The 20,203-nt window shown below is 34.2% G+C and overlaps 1 protein-coding gene across 2 annotated transcripts; it reads left to right on the top strand.

Annotated features, from left to right (window-relative positions):
* Nucleotides 1-10,696: 10,696 nt before the first annotated feature.
* On the top strand, nucleotides 10,697-15,206 carry LOC107861360 (laccase-7-like). 2 transcript variants are annotated; one of them, XM_016706701.2, is made up of 7 exons: nucleotides 10,697-10,798; nucleotides 11,318-11,469; nucleotides 12,176-12,420; nucleotides 13,056-13,184; nucleotides 13,288-13,590; nucleotides 13,901-14,554; nucleotides 14,960-15,206. In XM_016706701.2, exons 1-7 carry the CDS (start codon nucleotides 10,697-10,699, stop codon nucleotides 15,097-15,099), a joined length of 1,725 nt encoding a protein of 574 aa, XP_016562187.2. In that variant the 3' UTR covers nucleotides 15,100-15,206. The 2 variants fall into 2 exon arrangements, with proteins under 2 accessions (XP_016562187.2, XP_047263276.1); XM_047407320.1 differs by having other exon boundaries at nucleotides 10,703-10,798; nucleotides 13,288-13,605.
* The last annotated feature ends 4,997 nt before the right edge of the window (nucleotides 15,207-20,203 follow it).

Here is a 20,203-nt window from a genome sequence, read left to right on the forward strand (position 1 = left end):
TAATTGTATTTTTGTGTTGTATAGGTATTGCGTGATCAGATATACATAGCAAGAGTATTGCCCAAATTCACTCCACAAATAGGATGTCATACGGTCAACGACATTGAAGATCGTATTAAGTCTATGTTAACGAAGAATCAGTAATGTTTTATAACAATAGCATTTTACCAGATATACATATGTATTTAAGCAGATATGCATATGTATTTATGAGTTATCCATAGATTTTTTTCAATTATGCATATATATCTATGAATAATGCATATTTATGTATGATTAATGCTTATATTTTTTTAAAAAAAACATATGTATTTAAAGTTTTGATTATGTAATTGATATGTATTTATATGTATTTTTTATTTATTACATAAAGGTATGTTAACTTATTCTTAGTTTTTATAGATGGGCATAGGTACATAACAGATTCTCATATGTATTTTTTCAGATTAAAAATTTAGTAAGTGTGGCTTCCAGTTTACAACAACAACAACAACAGACCTAGTATATTCTCACAAAGTGAGGTCTGGGGAGGGTAAAATGTACGCAATCCATACCACTACCTCCAGGAAGTAAAGAGGCTGTTTTCGATAGACCCTCAGCTCAAGATAGAGAATAATATACCAAGGTCGTAATGAGACATGAAACATAATGTATAACATAACAGAGATAAGAGATAAGAAATAATAACCCTAAGTATCAGAGAAATAGGAAAATAAGAGGAATACGAACAATACGGAATAGGAGAATAGAAAACGGATACCCATGTAATAGTAACATGCACTCACAGACCTCATACACCCACCCTACCCAAACTCTCCTAACACCTAGCCACAAACTACACACTCACACTATTCGTCTACCCAAATTCGAGCCCTCCACATCTTCCTGTCTAAGGTCATATCCTCGGTAATCTGAAGCAGCTCCATGTCATGCCTAATCACCTTATTCTAATATTTTTTTGGCCTACCTCTACTCCTCCTGAAGTCATTCAAAGCTAGCCTCTCACACCTCTGAACTGGGGCATCCGTGCCCCTCCTCACCACATGCCCAAACCATCTCAACCTCTCTTCTTGCATCTTGTTCTTTATCAAGGCCACTCCCACCTTCTCTCGGATAACCTCATTCCTAACTTTATTCCCTCTAGTAAGGCCACACATCCAACGTAAAATTCTTATTTCCGCCATCTTCAATCTTTGAATATGAGAGTTCTTGACTGGCCAACACTTCTCTCCATACAGCATGACAAGACGGACTGTCACTCTATAAAATTTGCCTTTAAGCTTAAAGGGAACCTTCTTATCACACACCACTCCCGAGGCGAGCCTCCACCTCATCCAACTTGCTCCAATATGTTTAGAGGCATCCTTATCAATCTCGCTATTTTCATGAATTACAGACCCTAGATACTTAAAACTATCCTTCTTACAAACATCCTAAGAATCCAACCTCGCCACCACACCGTCCTCTTGACTCGAGTCATTAAACTTGCATTCCAAATACTCCATCTTAGACCTACTCAACCTGAACCCCTTAGATTCCAGGTTTCCCTCCAAACCTCCAATTTCCCCTCCCCCCCCCCCCCCTCCCCGCGCATCTTATCAATCAGCACTACATCATCCACAAATAACATACATCACGGCACCTCATGTGATACCCCAAGTTTTCACATTAAATATTTTGCTCCCAAATGTGTTGAGTCGTTAAAGCCTTTTTATCTTTTCAAGAATCCGTTAAGATCTTGGACAAAAATGTGTTGAATTCTGTTCTTTATCATAATTAATAATTTTTTTATGTGGAATTTCTAGATATATGACCCGTCATTGCGTAGAGCATCGGATAAGCTTTCCAACGATATGTGGATCATCTAAAACGGACACTCGAGCGATATGATTATTCCGATCTAACTGTGAATAGTGGTGAACAGTAAATGTGCAGGAAAAAACACTGAGGCCAGGCGAATTTTAGGGTCAACTTCAAGCGATCATAACTCTTTTTACATAATGATCTGGGTGAGCTACTATATATCAACAGAAAGCTCTGAGAGTCCTCTTTTCAATGAAATTAGTTTTATCCAATTTGTCTATCGGAACAAAAAGTTATGATCGATCTACTTCAGCCTATCAAAACAGTCCACCAAACGACAGATTTGACATTATTTGATTTTTAAGGGCATTTTGATCATTCCCACTCCAATCCATCCAGGTAAACCATGGTATCAACCCCATGGTTTTTCTTCAAAATTTTCTAAGGCTCAAACCCCAACCCTACTACTCTAAATTTCATCCTTCTATGTCTCTTGATCGAACCGTAGAAATATCAAATTGATTTGGGATGCGAGTTGATCATGTTAAGGGCTTCGAAAAGCACCCTTTATTTTCATGAATAAAGTTCTGGAGTCGGAAGTTCATATTCATCTTCCATTTTTAGGTATGTGGGGCTTTGAACAAGAATAATTCTTCCGTTCTTGTGCCCGTATCTTTAATTTTTATTATGGATTATTATGAGTTTGGCAAATGAATTTATTTTCAAGATATCCTACCATGAGATTTTGATTATGTATATATGTAAATTGTTCAAGCTTGCCAATTATGATTATTTAATGGATTCATATGGTTCTGTAAGTTGAATTATGTCTAAATAATTCGATTATGAACTTATAAAGATTGGAATTGTAAGTTTTGAATCACATTTGACTATTTTCGTTCTATGAATTGAGATTTAATATTGAGATTCTTGGTGTTTCTGTAAAGAATTGATATATTTTGAACATGTATCCACGTTTTAAGTTCAAGAATGAATTATTGGTATTTTCAAGTGTTTTCGAGCCATGTGTCAAATTTTAAGCTTTCTTATGACGATTTGAGTTATTGGGTATATTGATATCGAAGTTGCAATGAGTCTTGGTATTTTCCGAATGGTTTTGATGAGTTAAATTGTTGAAAATATTACGTATTGAGTCTTCATATCTTGTCCAAATGTCGAGTCGGTTATAGTTCAATGCATTGATACCTTGTTGATGTTGAGAAAGATTAAAATATTTTGAGCTAAAATGTGTTGAGTTAGGAATCCACAAATTGATATGATTTGTTAAATGAGAAAGAGATTTGATTTGGTCTTTATAATAGACCCTTGTGATGTTGTGGTGGATTTCCTAACGCGTCCTGAGCTTGTCGGAAAGTAATACTTAGCACCGAGAGGGAAATTTGGTATTTTTCCAAACCTATGTGCCACCGTAGGGTTGTTTGATGATGATATTACTGGCCAAAGAGTCCGATTGTGATTATTGCAGTTTTAAGGTCGTACTCCCTGGCAAAGAGTATGACGCTCCCGCCAACGGGGGTTTCAAATGTTGGTATTCCACGTAGCTCACGTGGAGTTGTCGGTTATAGGAAACTCCCGTGTCCATAAGATTAAGTTTCTTGAATTACCGAGTCACTCCGAGATTTGAGTCAAAGAGTTGAGATGTTTATGATGTTTTGTGGTCATTTATGATGATTTATAATTACCTATGATGATTTTTGACGATATGATAATTTATGATGATTTAGGATGATTTATCATAACTTATGATTTATAATGATTTACGTGGATTACGAGATTTTATCATATGAATTGTTTATTATGAAATTACGAAAAGTATGATTTGATATAACTCAAGCCAAGCGAGTCATCATTGTCCGTATGCATGTTTTCATGAAATTGATTATACTATTTATATTGTTGCATGCACCCCCACATACTCAGTACATTTCAAAGTGCTGACCCACATATTTCAATGGGCTACATTACTACCAAAATGTAGGTACAAGTTGTAGTGCACATATCATGTTCATCTGGGTCGCAGCTCTCGATCGGCAGGTGATTAGTCCTTTTGATTCAGGGGTTTGAGTTGTTCAGATTTGAGGTGTATTGTATTTTCTGTATTCAGTCGTATTGAGTAGGGGTAGTTGGGAGTCATGACCCGGCTATCTTTGGTCAATACTTGTAGAGGCTTCGTAGACAGTCACTAGTAGTCAGTGCATTCAGTTTCAGATTTGTATATATATGAGCAGAATTGTGACCGTGTAAATTTACTTTCATGTTGGTCAGACTAAGTTATAGGCTGTTTTCGCATTATTCCTTCTATTTTATGTATTTTATTCAGTTACTTTGGGTTATGCCAGATGAAGGGTTAGTGTGGGGTCACTTGTGACCTTAAGCACCGTGTGACGTCTCGGGATCCAATTTGGGGCGTTACACCTCACCTTGAATACTCTGCGTCAACACGTCCATCCTCAGCGCAAAAAGGAACGAGCTAAGAGTCGATCTCTGATGCAAACCTGTCTCGACTAGAAAATACCCTGAGTCTCCTCCCGCCGTCCTCACCCCGATCTTTCCTCTATCGTATATGTCCTTAATAGCTCTGATGTACGCCACCGAAACTCTTCTCACCTCTAAGAATCTCCAAAGGACCTCCCTAGGGACTTTGTCGTATGCCTTCTCCAGATCGATGAACACCGTGTGCAAATCCTTCTTTCTTTTTCTATACTGCTTCACCAATCTTCTCACCAGGTGGATTGCCTCTGTTATCGAGCGACCAGGTATAAAACCAAACTGATTCTCCAAAATGGACACTGCCCTCCTCAATCTCTGCTCAACCACTCTCTCCCAAATCTTCATAGTGTGACTCAACAGCTTAATACCCCTATAGTTGTTGCAACTCTGAACGTTACCCTTGTTTTTATATAATGGAATCATCGTACTCCATTTCCAAGCCTCAGGCATTCTCACAGTTTTGAAAAACTATGATGTTCTATGTCTTGTACAATATATTCATAATGAATTAAGTTAAGCAAGTTCAGTAAAAAAAAATTACAACAATTTAACTATAACAAGTTCAATAACATCAAATATTTTTATAAAAATTTATAATCATATAATTATCAGTGTAAAAATGAAGCTATTATTTTTTGACATAATGTTACATCATGAACATATCAACATTTAAACTTTAACTGCAACATTTAAACTATAACAATATTATTGTACATTTTTTCATACACGCCACATACATGCATAATGTGGTACATTATTGTACACACCACCAACAACTTTTATGATGCTTGCAGTTTCATTATATATTTTCTTTCATCGTATGTTTTCTTTAGATTCTCAAAAAACCAAGTTCAAGATGCATCATTTTCAAAATCAAAAACACCATATGCCAAAGGAAATATATGTCGTGCATATTGAAAAAATACATATAAGAATACATGATTTTTATACATAAAATACTGCATATGTATATTATAAATATATACAGCTAAAAACATATGAAACTGTCAGTGAACACATAAACGTACTGTATATGTATATTATAAATACATAAAGCTGGAAACATATGTAATCTTTACAATGTTGTCTATATGTCCATCTACAAGTTTGTTTAACAAGAATAGGTATGCTTCTCATTCTCAATCTCCAGAACACAAAAAACAGTAAAAATAAAATTAAATATCAAATATGTACTATATACAACAACTAATTCGTATATACAAAACTGCAAAAAGAATTCCAATGAAAAGAAATTTTTATTCGAATACTATTTATCATCGACTTAAATTCAAATTTAACGTATAACAATTGTATCTTAATTTTCACATTACATAACAACACAAATAACTTTGAATTTAAAAAAAAAAAGAATTTCGATCAAATCATTTTTTTTGAGAACTGATAAAATTCATATACGATCTCAGATTTTTGAATTTCGCGACTGTTACGCAATTTTGTTACAAATATTTTAGTAATTTTTGCAATTTTATTTTATGAAAATCACAAATAGAATCAAGTTTGTTTAAATCTCAAATACGTACTATATACAACAACAAATTCATATATACAAACTGCATATGTATATTATAAATACATACAACTGGAAACATATAGAAACTGCCAATGAACACATAAACGTACCGCATTTATATATTATTAATACATATAGCTAGAAACATATGTAGTCTTCATAATGTTGTTTATATGTCCATCTACAAGAGTGTTTAACAAGAACAGGTATGTTTTCCATTGTCAATCTCCAGAACACAAAAAAAAACAGTAAAAATTAAATTATATATCAAATACGTACTATAACAACAACTAATTCGTTTATATAAAACTGCAAAATGAATTCAAAAAGAAAAAACAAATTAGTCGAACACTAGTTATCCTAAACTAAAATTCAAATTTAATGATAAAAATTTCATCTCAACTTTCAAATAACAGAACAATAAGGGCAAATTTGAAATTGAAAAAGAAAAATTTGCTTAAACAATTTTTTTTTGACAACTGAGTAAATTGATATACGATCTCAATTTTTTTAAAACCTTCGACTACTACACTAATTTGTTATAATTTCTTCATCAATCTTCGCACTTTTATTTTAGTAAAACCACAAATAGAATTAAATTTGATGATCAAAATGTTAGTCGATTAGCATAAAAAATAAATTGAAGGAAAACGCTTTTGAATTTGAATATTTATTTTGGATTTGAATTGAGATTCTGATTATAAAAATCGTTTTTGATTTGAATTAGTAGCTGTAATTTAATGGCTGTGGTAAAAAAAGAGTTCTAAAAGTTTAAGAAATCTGTAAAATTAAATGTCCCTTAAATTAAGGAACCGTTTGTTCCTTATTAAACTCAAACAAATTTGAGTTAAATTAGGAACAAAATCTTTAATTGTATATGTATTTTAAATAGCAACGGTTTACTCAAATACAAAATACATATTGTTATTTTTTATAATTTTGAAACTGTTGCTATAAAAGTTACAATTAAGGCTCTATAGTTGCTATTTCTGAATATTTCCCTATTTTCAATGTTATGACATTTATATTTTCTGACATGAACTATTTGTGTAAGTTCAACTAGCAAAGAAAATGATATACTTTTCCTAAACCATGCGCACACTAGATCGCCCTTTTAACTTTTAAAAGTTTTAAATTTCCTATTAAAGGTTACATCATCCACCTTATTTTTATTGATATGATCACTAACGCTTGCACCAATAGCTGCCCACCCTGAAATGTCATTTGACAGAACGGATTCTCGCAAACAAGGGCCCTTGAGCTATCTGCACTACTTTAATATCCGTACCCATTCAAATCCTATAATATTTTATTTTCTTTTTAACATTGTTTTATTGGTCTAAATTTTATGCACTAAGGATTGTCGGGGATAATGCTCTCTTCACTCCATTAAGTCACTGACATAAAATTTATGATAAGCTTGAAAAACTGAATGGACCAATCAGAATGAGGCAGAAGAGTTTATTTACACTTGGACTGCCTACCCCCTACAACTATAAATAGAAGGGTTACATAATTTTCTGGGTCATTCTGCAAGCATTGGAGAAAGCTCTGCATTGACTACATAACTCTTCAAAGAATTGATTGACGAAGTTTTGTCCAGAGATCAACTCGACAAGATGAAGTGTTGTCTGACGTTCTTTGAGATCCAAATGCATTTCTAGGAGGTTCAAATCATCCTACATTCGAGAAACACGCAACTGACGACCCTCGAATCAGAAAAAAAACTTTGGAGAGAAGAATCAAGAGAACAACAGAATTGTACTTACAAGATTCATAAAAATAAAATTATTCTTTTTATTTATTTTATTTTTACTTACAGTTAATTTTCAGCACTACGAAAATTTATTGCGAACAATGAGTTCAGTACTAAAAGAAGAAATATATTAGGAGGTTAAATACAACAGTAACAACATGTGCTTGGAACAAGAAAATCAATTGTCAAAAATAATTTTACACAATATTATTTTTCTTGAGAAAAAAAATAATTTGATAGGTTTGGTAAATTCTCTATTTAAATATAAAAATAATTTATTGTTGTAGGATTAACTGATTTTATGATAATTTTTTTAAAAATAAAAGTAAGTTATTGAATAATAAATTTCATCATCATTAGATTGTAAATGAGGTCTATAAACATATATGATAAAGAAAAGTGTAATAAATAGGTCAAACCTATTGACAACCTCCTAAATTTGACACGATCTTTCACTTTGGCACCTCAAATGGACGTTGTTCACTTTTGGCAACTTATGTAGCTATAAGTGTGTCATTTTGACACCTTTTGCTGATTCAGCAAAGAGAGTGTATTACACTTGCTTTTAAGCGCGTTTCAGGGATATTTTCATAATTTTTTCATCTTCCCTCTCTTTCTTCCTCACTCTTTCAATTCATATTTTTTCTACCATTTTTTTCCTTTCCTTAACACATCCATACATGAATTTCTCCTTCATTGATCGAATTAAAAGAGACAAAAAAAAAAAATCAAGAAACAAGGTTAATTCACTATTTGAGAAATAAGAATGGTTGATTTTAACAAAAATCAAAAAATTTTCTTCTTTAAGAAATCAAGAAATAAGAATGGTTGATTTTTCTTTGTGTTGATTTTAATAATTGTTATTTCTTAAAATGAGTTCCCTTCTTAAAATGATTTTTCATTCATTGATCGAATCAACAGGAAAAAAAGAGAGGAGAAAATCAAGAAAAAAAAATTCACCATTTTTGTGAATTTAAGCTTTTTTTTTTTTTTTTTTTTTTTAGAGATTATTATGTTTCAATTCACAAAGCTAATGAACATACACAAAAACATAACATATTTCTACTAACTGTGTTAAGATTTCAACAAATTCTTCCCTATACACTTTATTATTTATTGGAGATGATATCATATTGAGGGTTGGGAAAGAGGGTGAGGGATGGGTAGGCTGGGAACGGGCAGGTGGTGAAGGGGGTGGGTGGGTTGGAGAAGACGGATGGGAATGGGTGGGGGGGGAGAATTAAATTTTATAATTTTTCATAATTATTTAAGTTAAAAAATTGCCAAGTGTCAATATGTGATTGGTATTTTTTTTAATTAAAAATAGTTATTTAACAATTAATTTGGAGAAAAACAAGAAATGTCATAATATTTTTTGATCACTTTACACGTTATCGGCGCGTGTAATGCACGGACACGCTATATTTTTGCCGATTCAGCAAAAAGTGTCAAAATAACATCCGCGTATGCTATTTGACATGTCAAAAGTGAACAACGTCCACTTGAGGTGCTAAAGTGAAAGATCGTGTCAAGTTCAGGGGGTTGTCGACGAATTTGACCGTAATAAATATGACTGAGACATTGATCGACTGATTGTTTTTTTTTCCTAATGAATTTTTACTTTCCTTCATATTCATTGGGTAAATAATATACAAATTTGGATTACTTTTTTATCTATTGTTATGATATTTTTTCTTTAAATATTATCCGCGCATCACGAGGATACTATTACTAGTTAGATCTAACAGCTGGAATGATGTGTTCCAACATTCTTTTATGCATCTCTTAAGATTGAAGTGAGATTTGGAATATTGATCTCAAGTTATTTTCTTCCTTCTTTATTTATTTACTATTATTTTCATGCCCATATAGCCTAGCTGGTCTATGATTTTACATAATTGTCAACTCTAATGGGTTTCATTTGAGGGGAAAGAACACTGTGATTGAGTAGTGGGAGCAACGTGCTGATTTTTCAACTGTCTTCCAACAAATATATATAAGAATAAGCCCCGATTAAGTTTTCAAAGGTGTTTTTTCCTTTCTTCTTAAAACGTGTATGAAAATCGTAACCACCAAAAATAAAATGGACAACTAATTCGATATGTCAGCTGACTAACCACTTCTAACCCCCATAAGCCTTATAATAATGTTACAACAACAGTAATATATACTATTTTCCTTTTTTGTTTTCATATCGTGTGTTCATATACTTGATGAGTATTTTTTTTAATGTGACGATCTTTTAATTATGTGAGCGTCCAGCTATAAAGAAAGGTAATTTCTGCTTTAAAATTGGTACGACTACATACTTCTTTTGCTTGGGCCCTTTCGACCCAAATCCAGTAGGCAATCATATAAGTCCATTTTAGCAATTATAAAGCAGAATTGAAAGTCAAAACCAACCACAATACATGGTATATAATAAAAAGAGAAAAAAAGAATGTACAATCTCAAGAATCTAGTGTTACGACTACAAGAGCGTCTGAAATACTTTCAGACTGTTTTTAATATACTCTAATGTGCGCAAGAAAGAAAAGACGGGATAAGAAAAATAGAATAAGGAGTCAGATATTGCAGAACAACCAAACAACTGCCTCAAGAACTCCAAGCAATCACCAACTAGGAGAAAGATCACAGGTTATCCGTGCTGGGGACAAATTGTGCATGCAAAAGGTGCAACAAACAAGCATGAGTACGTAAAACATATATGCTCAGTGGTATTGTCAACCCACCCTATATAAATCAATGACGAGAGTTGATTTTACCATTTCAAACTCACAATATCTCAACAACTAATAATCCATCAATACAATCGGTTTGGAGACAAACATATGAACTAGCTATACAGATAAAATAATAATAATAATAATAATAATAAAACGAAAAGCTAGCTAAGAGAGAGAACAAATTAAACCTATTGACAATTAAAAAAAAAGAAATTTAATTTCCACCTTGTGGCCTTCTCGTGGCTTTCTTAAGTATACAATTACAAGTCCATTAATATTATATAAATGGATCACTACTCCCAATTCTTGTTCATCATATTCTTTAAGTCTAAATTCTAAAATCATAGTTGAGTTGTAATTTTCCTCTTTATGGCGATGGCGCCTCTGCAGGTTTTCTTGTTTGCATGCGCCATTGCTCTTCTAGCTTCTTCATCAATGGTTTCTGCTGAAGTTATCGAGCATTCTTTTCAAGTATATAACTCTCCTCTTTTTATTTCCTATTTATGCAAATTAGGTTCTCCTTTTTTGCACCCCATCTCGAGAAAATAAATATGAAATTTACATATATATATATATAGAGGTGTCAAAAAAAAGTTTGTGTTAATAAATGAGTATGCTATTGACTCACCCAATTGTTATTTGAGTTGAAATGGATTAAAAGATGGGTCATAACCTAACTCTTCTTTTTTTGCAATTTGTCTAAGTATAGTCCTAAGTAATTTTTTTTTTCTTTGTCCTGGTTATACATAACATATCAAATAGAAGTTTATTTCTGGAAAAAAAGACATTTTAACAAGGTAAATGTTTTGTGAAGACTTTCCTTTTGATCCAAGGGTCTAGCGGAAGCAACCTTTCAACCTCACAAGAGTCGGGGTGAAGTTTGTATACATCCCACTCCGTCAGACCTCATTGTGGTATTACAATGGATAAGCTATTGTTGTTGTTGTAAATGTTTTGTGAGTGATAAGATTATGTATTTGGTTGGTGTAGGTGCAAAACCTTACTATAAACAGGTTATGCCGTAGACAAGTAATAAATGCAGTAAATGGAAGTCTTCCTGGTCCAACTCTACATGTACGTGAGGGCGACACCCTTGTTGTTCATGTCTTCAATAAATTACCATACGATCTCACTATCCATTGGTATGTCATTCACGTTAATTTAATTAAAGGATTTAACTTATATACATTGCTAGCGCATAGAAATTTTATACTATCAATGTTTAATTAATCACAAGAGGTTGTTATTTCATTTTTAATATCAAAATTAATACCATACTAAAGCGTAACGTGTGGTTACCATAAGATCTCCAATCAAATCTTTCTTTCTTTTTTCCTATCAAATTTCACTTTCTGCAGTTTTTTTTCTGGGTCTCATGATGTCTCAACTTTCAATCGTACAAAGTAGTTGGTTATTTATAAATGTATGTAAAAAACAAGGACAATTTGAATTTTTGTATCAAGTACTAATTATTGATCGTATTCATTGATACACGGTGGATTCTGAGAATCAAATCTTCGTTTTGAAATTTTAAAGATGTCGTTTAAGATAATGTCAGTCATTAATAATTTATACTACTACAATTTATAGTTAGTTAAAGAAATGGCTTAAAAAGGAGCTAAACTTAAAAAGTACTATCTTGTCACTTATGCATGGATTGACGTACTATGTAATTTTAACATTTAGCTTGGTGGACCTGTACTATGTCCAGATAACAAATGTATAAGTAGGAATATTCACTTTACAAACCAGACATAGTATAAAGGTCCACTGAGCTATTTTGTCTATATTTATTAGTATATATTATATTATAACGGAATGCTAAGATTTATGTTATACGCAATGAAGGCACGGAGTATTTCAGCTATTGAGTGGGTGGGCGGATGGACCGGAGTTTGCGACCCAGTGTGGAATCCGACCGGGCAGTAGCTACACATACAGGTTTAATATAACGGGACAGGAAGGAACCCTGTGGTGGCATGCACACGTCTCATGGCTACGAGCCACAGTTCATGGTGCCCTCATCATCCGCCCCAAAAGTCAACGCTCTTACCCTTTCCCTAAACCTTTCAGAGAAGTCCCCATCCTCTTAGGTATATATTATATTTATCTCAACCCCTCATCTTTTATTTATTCCTCATTTCATATTTTTAATTGCATTATTAACAGTGATTAAGACAATTAGGCAAATCACGTTAAACCCACTTATGTATGTGTCTTAAGTTGTTTAGATTCATAATTTGAGCATTATGAATTTGAATTTGGAATTTGGAATTCTACATTCATTTACAGGGTTCAATATCTATTATTGCACTATTTGTAATTATTTATGTGGATTTCTTAAATATACCTATAGTATCCGAGCTAACATTACTGAATTAAGATGAATGACTAGATCTGCCCCACTACGAGGCATTGCTACATGGAGAAAATTACTCGAGCAAGTAATTTCGTGAATATTTTACGTACGTGTATTAATTTCCTCTAGTAGGGATCCACAAACATTTTCGCCGAGCACAATTGGCTGGTCCCCAAGAATTTAATCGTATAATTATGGTAACACGTTGGAAATTAGAAATAAATAGACGCAAAGCATAATTTATATGTGATTGAAAACCCAAGTTCTTAATTATAATCCATGATTTACTAATAAAAGACGAAATGTAAGTCTATAGATTTGTGAGTTTCTGTTTAATTAAGAATATCATTGAAAATGTGCTAATTGTAGGTGAATGGTGGAATGCCAATGTTGTAGACGTGGAGAATGAAGGGCTAGCTAGTGGTGCTACACCTAATAACTCAAATGCTTACACCATTAATGGCCAACCAGGCGATCTTTACCCTTGCTCTTCTAATAGTAAGAAATATATACACACGTACACCACAAATTAACTTCTTTACATAATCTTGTCTTTTTGTACTGTGGCTAACTTAAGTTTGTTGCTTTTCATTTCCATTAGAAACATATAAGCTAAAGGTGAAACAAGGAAAAACTTATCTCCTCCGTATCATTAATGCTGCTCTCAATAACCAGTTATTTTTCAAGATCGCGAATCATAATATGAAAGTCGTGTCAGTAGATGCTGCCTACACCAACCCGTACATCACTGATGTAGTTGTTGTGGCACCTGGTCAGACGACTGATGTCCTCCTGACAGCCAACCAAGCGCCTGCGGCGTACTACATGGCTGCAAAACCCTATGTTAGCGTAGTCGGGGTACCATTTGACAATACCACTACCACCGGAGTTATAGTCTATGAAGGTATGGATCTAGCTAGTCTTCTTTTACAATCCTGCTTGTAAGTATACTAAGTGAAATTAACTTATGTATGCAGTCAACGTAAAACTTCTTTGCAAGGTCAACATAATTTAACATGTTATAGTAGGTTACAACCATTTTATCACATATGTTGCCAGTTAGATCTTATAACCATAGAAATATACTTGCCATTATTATCTCATAAATGACTTGATTGTGAAGAGAGAGCTTTTCTTACATTGTTACGGTCAGTGCATGAAACATAAATTCTTAAACAATTTCTAGTCATCTTTGAATAATTTTTTTTATGAAGGTTCAAAACCATCAACTCCAAAAATGCCAATCCTACCAGCCTTCAACGACACAACAACAGCTCACAAATTCTTCACCAATTTGACTGGGCTTGTAACTGGGCCATTTTGGATTCCTCCCCCTCGCCAAGTGGACGAGCACATGTTTGTCACTGTTGGGTTAGGCCTAATTGCTTGTGGAGAAGCAGGAAATGCAACATGTGCAGGCCCAAATGGGCAACGATTTGCTGCAAGCATGAATAATGCATCATTCCAATTACCCACCAAGATGTCAATGTTAGAGGCATTTTTCAACAATGTCCCAGGGATTTACACTACTGATTTTCCAGACCAACCATCATTGAAGTTTGATTATACAAATCCGAATAATAGCTTTAATCCTGCAATTATAATGACTACAAAATCTACAAAGGTGAAGAAACTCAAGTTCAATGCCACAGTTGAGATTGTGATGCAAAATACTGCTTTGATTGGGGTAGAAAACCATCCAATTCACTTGCATGGATTTAACTTCCATGTCTTGGCTCAAGGCTTTGGCAATTACAACCCCACAATTGACTCAAAAAAATTTAACCTTGTTAACCCACAAGAGCGTAACACTATCGCTGTCCCGGTTGGAGGATGGGCCGTTGTTAGATTCCGAGCTAACAATCCAGGTAATGTTTTAAAAGATTAGTCGTTTCAATTTTATAATAAACTTTTCTTTCAATATATCCCAAAAGATATCTTTTATATTTCAGAAACAAAATAATTTTAAAATTTTTGTTGACCCTAATAAAATGATTGATTGCTTCACAAATGTCTAATATCTGTTTTAGACTAAATTTCGAAAGTCTTCTTTATTTTTTATTAAGTTCAATCATACAATATGTGTAAATTGAGATGAAGGGAATACATTTTTTCAAGAGATAAAAGTTAGATGTTTTACTTAACATTTTGCATAAGCTAATTGTCCTAATAAGAATTAAGTGAGTTTTATATAGGGATAGATAAATAACACTGAAGTCATTTTAGTGAAGATTGACTTTTCTTTTTTCCCTTAAACCTATTGGCTAAAACAGGTGTATGGTTGATGCATTGTCATTTGGAAGTGCATATGCCTTGGGGATTAGCAACAGCTTTTGTCGTAGAGAATGGGCCAACACCATCAACCAAACTACCTCCACCACCACCAGATCTACCTAAATGCTCGTCTCCATGATAGTGTTTTCCCTGTCTTTTTTTTTTTGAGAGTAGCTTATTAGTTTTTTTTGCATATTTCAGAAATAAATTTTTGTTCAATAAATTTTCTTTGCCAGTTGTACTAAAGAGTCAGATTATTTACCTTTGTCTCATTATTTAAAATTCATTTGATTAATTGTATATTGAATCACTATTGTTCAAGAATATACTCTCTGATTATGAAGCTATATTTCTATCGTTAAGCTATATTTCTATCCTTCTTTCTATTTTGGAAAAAGTAAGTATAAATGAAAATAGCTAGTCAAGTTTTCGGAAGGGTTACAAAGATTCAATAAAGAAAAAACGGGGAAAGAGGCTCATTGATTAACAGTTGTAGAGTGAATAAATTTACATATTTTTTTTTTGGGAACAAAGTACACACTTATAATGAAATTGTTAAAAATTAGCATATGCTTGGAAAGTAAATTTACTTGACAGATTAAAACCTCGATAAATACTCATTTATACCCAGCGGTGAAATTTCATCTATCGTTCTTACAGGTCGTTTGGTAGAGAGTATTATGTAGACACGTAATTTTGTCCCTCCCCGAAAGCATTTTTACCATTTTACCCTCGTCTTAGTGTGTGCCCTCATCAGTGTGATAACCCCTTTACAAAAAGACAAAAATAACAATTCCTATCTAATTTTATCTTATTCTAACAACCCCTACCTATTAAAAATGACACATTACCATCACCACCCTAACTATCCATGTGATCCCCTCTTTTTTCTTGTCCACAAAGAAAGAATATATGGGGGACCCACCAAAATTTCCACATCATAACAAATCCATGCCCATTATAAAAGAAAAATTCTAAGAGGGAAAAAGAGGAGGCTCATTCTTTGATCATCATCTTCTCCACAATAACAACAATCACAAAATAATCTTCCTCACAAGAACAACAACAACAACAACAAAAAAAAAAAAGGGTGCCGGTGAACAGTACGGGTGAACAGTACCGGTGAACAGTAACGGCGTGAAAAGTGACGGTGAACGGGTCATTATTTATTGAGTTGGATTGTTGGTGTTAAGGTTCGGCTCGAGGTTTTCGGGTGCGGACTCTCTTTATTCGAATAACATTGAGTTTGAAAGCTTCAAATTTAAGGTCCAATTCTCTCTTCTCTTTTATTTAATTCTTATGTGATTGTGATTGCGTGTGATTCGATACCGTGGTTTGTTTGTTAATGTGAACTGTTGGTGATATTTGGGTGTGTGATGTGCTAAGCATGATTGGTGAATTTTCGTTATTCTCGATTGGTGGATTGTGTATTGAAATGGGTTAATCATGTGGTTGAAAATGAATTAAGGTGAGGATTAAAAATGGAGGAAAATGAATATTGATTAATTTTGATGTATTGATAATGTTGAACATGATAGAATTGTGATACGTTGAACTTGGTAGGCAAACGTAGGCCGGGTAGGCAAATTTAGGAATAACGATTTGTTGGAGTGTTTGAATATGTGCGTGAATGGTACTTTCTACTTTATTGCACGAAAAGTTTAAATTGTACTCATTTGGCCGGGGAATGCCCCGAAGGATTTGTATTGATTTATCCGAGGAATGCCCCGAAGTAGCATGTACGCAAAGGAGGCTCGTGATCAAGGCCCGGAACGTTGGGTGGAGTTTAGTTTAGGATTAGTTTAGAATAGAATAGGTTTTATATTTCAGCACCTCTTTTATTTTGGTTTGTATAATTTGGACTGAACATTATTTTGGTTTGTTTTTAATTTTGTGTGATTTGTTTGTTTGCTTGTTTTGTGTGTTTATGTGTTTTGTACATTTATAATGTCAAATTAGCCGATACGCTCCACCAAGCAACCGTGATCGAACCACGGGATCGAGGGGTGCCCAACACCTTCCCCTCGGTCAACAGAGTTCCTTAGCCGGAATCTCTGTTTGCGGATCAGTTTTTAGAGTCAAACCGTTTCGAAAAGGATTTTTCAAAGGTGACTTGGCACACCGGATTATGCCAAGTGGCGACTCTGAATAAGAAAAAAAAATAATGTAAATAATCCTTTTTTTCGAAATAAATTTTTTATTTTTTTCACCTTAATAATAAAACCCTTTCGAACTTAAAATACATATCTTTTTTGGGAGTCAAAAAAGGGGTGTGACAACTCTGGCGACTCTACTGGGGATCTTTTCAGAATTCGGTCTTATTTTTTGAGTCGTATCAGCTTTGTTTGGCATTATGGGTGTATAAACATTGATTGTGATTATTTTTTGTGTTATTGTTATCACTGTTATGCGTTTTCGTGCTCTTTGTGTACAGTATTTATCCTATATGTTATTGCTTTTATATCTGGCATCATGTGTCTACCCCCAGGCCTTCTTTTTGCAATAAGTCCGTAGTACACGTGTTGTAAACGACCTCTAGTTGAGTCACCCTTATATTAGGGGGTAGCAATCGGTGTTATAGAGTAGGTGGAAAGCAAAGCAGCCACTATCGACCATACGCTCCCCCAAACAGCCTTGTTAGTGAACCACAACGTAGGTCAGACTTTATGTCATGTTTATGTGCATCATACTGAGACCTAGCGGAACCCACATGGCCCTTTGTAGGAGACTCACCTCTAAAGCATCCCTACGTGCTAACTGTTGCATCTTTAAGGGTAACGTGGTCATTTGACGGACTGATTTGAAAAAAAAATATTTGTTAGGAGTAAGGTGCGTAGGCAAAAAAATGAAAAAGAAAAAAAAAGAAAAAAATAGGAAAAGTGAGTCGAAAAGAATGAATCAAAAGGAGTGTCGTAGTTTATTTTAGAGTTCTTTATGGTTTTTTTTCTTCACGATCCAAAAACTCAAAAAGATTTTTTTTACGTTTTGCATTTATCTTCTCAAAGTACCGTAAGTTCAACAAAAAAAAAGGGTTTTGTTTGCCTTTTCTACTTATTTGTCAAAAGAAAAAATACCAAAAAGATTTTTCTTCATAATTGATGGTGTCAGTCTTAGTTGAAGTGTCTAGTTGAAAATCCAAAAAGTTTTTATTCGTTTGTTTTTGGTTGTGTCTCTTAAGTTAGGGTCAATTTATTAGTTAATCGTTAATTGTCCAATCTGGACGAACTACGCATCCCTGATTCTCCTCTTTCGGGAGTGAGATACGTAGGCAGCCTATTGTTGGTTCAGGAATCTTATTTGAAAAATTCAAAAATATTTCTTCACTCTCCATTTAGAGTAGGCATTTCATATACGTCTTTAAAAGAAAACTACAAAAGGATTTTCCTTTAATAGGTTCAAGTTTCATTTTCACATGAAATTCAAAAATCGAAAATCCAAAAAGATTTTTTCTTTGGTAATCACAGGTTTCATTTTGTATAGAGATTTAAACCTAAAAAAAAAGATTTTCGTCAATTCTTTTGACACTTTGTTTCAAGAAAGAAAAAAGAGTTTAATTGGCCATTTTGGCAAAACTTCACGAACTACGCACGCCTTTCGGGGGTGAGATACGTAGGCGCCCTTCTTGAGTTTGGTGATCTTTTCAAGAAAAAAGAGAGGTTTTAAAAAAAACTATTGAACTCTAACCATTTGCTATCTCTTGTCCAGTTAGTTTAAGGTGGTTGGTTTGTGGCATTTTGGTTGGTCCTCCATATTTCTCCAAGTCACAGAGGAAGTTATGGCCAACAAGGATACTGAGTTAGTTGTCACTAATCAGATAGGCAGTTTGGTGAATTAGAATGTAGGAGATAATGAAGAGATTCGAAAATTAAGGTGAAAAATAATAGAAATGCATCGAGCTTGGGCTAATGGGTTGCCGCCTCCTCCAGTTCCCACTGATAATCTGGAATATCTTTCTAGCTTGCCTCCCGTGTGACATGCACAATTTTCCATTTTTGTTGATATGCCACAACATGCATCAGGATCGACTCCGGGGCAACAATATCCAACCACTTTCAAGGTTCATTTCCTCACTCCCCAATCCAAGGCTACCATATACTTTGCTCCAGCTGTTGTTCATGCTTTTGCGGCGCCACCCCTACTTGAAGCTCCTACTTTTGATGTTCATCCACAAGTTGTGCCTCCTTACTCTACAAGAGAGCCTGCATTGAATATTTTTAGTGATCTACATTATGCTCTCGAGCCCACATTTAAGTCGACTGGTCCTTTCGATTGCCCTAACCGCCTGAATTTCCTCCTAATACTGAGAAGCCTGTTATGATAGAAGAACAAGAGGAAATAACTAGATAATTGAAAAGTTTGGAACTGACTATGAAAAACTTACAAGGACTTGGGGGTACAAAAGTGTCTCCTATAAAGATCTGTGCATGTTTCCAGGTGTACATCTTCCTTTTGATTTTAAACTGCCGAAGTTTGAGAAGTATGATGGACATGGTGATCCTGTAGCACATTTGAGATGCTATTGCAACCAGCTAAGGGGCGCTAGAGGGAAGGAAGAACTACTCATGGCTTATTTCGGGGAGAGTCTTTCAGGCCTAGCTTCGGAATAGTTTGTTGATCAAGACATTGACAAGTGGATTAGTTGTGATGACCCAGCTAATGGATTTGTGCAACAATTTCAATACAATGTGGAGTTGATAACTGACGAAAAATCCTTAACTGGTATAAAAAAGAAGAATACTGAGAATTTCAAGGAGTATGGGATCAGATGGTGCGAACAAGCTGCTAGAGTAAAACCGCCAGTGAAAGAAAACAAGATAGTGGAAGTGTTTATTCAAGCTCAAGATGAAACATATTATCAACACTTGTTACCTATATTAGGCAAGCCATTTATTGAGGTCCTCAAAATGGGGGATATGATAGAGGATGGAATTAAGAACGGTCGCATTGTGAGTTTTGCAACATTAAAAACGACTGCTCAAGAAATTCAAAAAGGTCTGGGAAGTGTTGGAGGAAAGAAGAATGAGGAAGATGCATTTGCCATTATAGTTGGACAACAAGCACGGGCAAGAGGACCATACCATCGTTACCCACATGCTCAAACCCAAGTTTATGCCTAATTTCCACAGAATCTTTCCCAAAATCCATTATATTCCATTCCCCTACCTCCATATCAAGTGTATAATGTGCAACCATATGTTCAACCCCCATCTAACCCACACTGGCGTGCGCTAACTCTATTGAGT

This window comes from Capsicum annuum, chromosome 2 (assembly GCF_002878395.1).
Source record: "Capsicum annuum cultivar UCD-10X-F1 chromosome 2, UCD10Xv1.1, whole genome shotgun sequence".
Lineage (NCBI taxonomy): Eukaryota > Viridiplantae > Streptophyta > Magnoliopsida > Solanales > Solanaceae > Capsicum > Capsicum annuum.

Coding starts and splice junctions, on each gene's coding strand:
- LOC107861360 (XM_047407320.1), top strand. CDS start 10,703: ATGGCGCCTCTGCAGGTTTTCTTGTTTGCATGCGCCATTGCTCTTCTA. Junction 12,421..13,055: donor AGAAGTCCCCATCCTCTTAG/GTATATATTATA, acceptor TGCTAATTGTAG/GTGAATGGTGGAATGCCAAT. Junction 14,555..14,959: donor ATTCCGAGCTAACAATCCAG/GTAATGTTTTAA, acceptor TGGCTAAAACAG/GTGTATGGTTGATGCATTGT.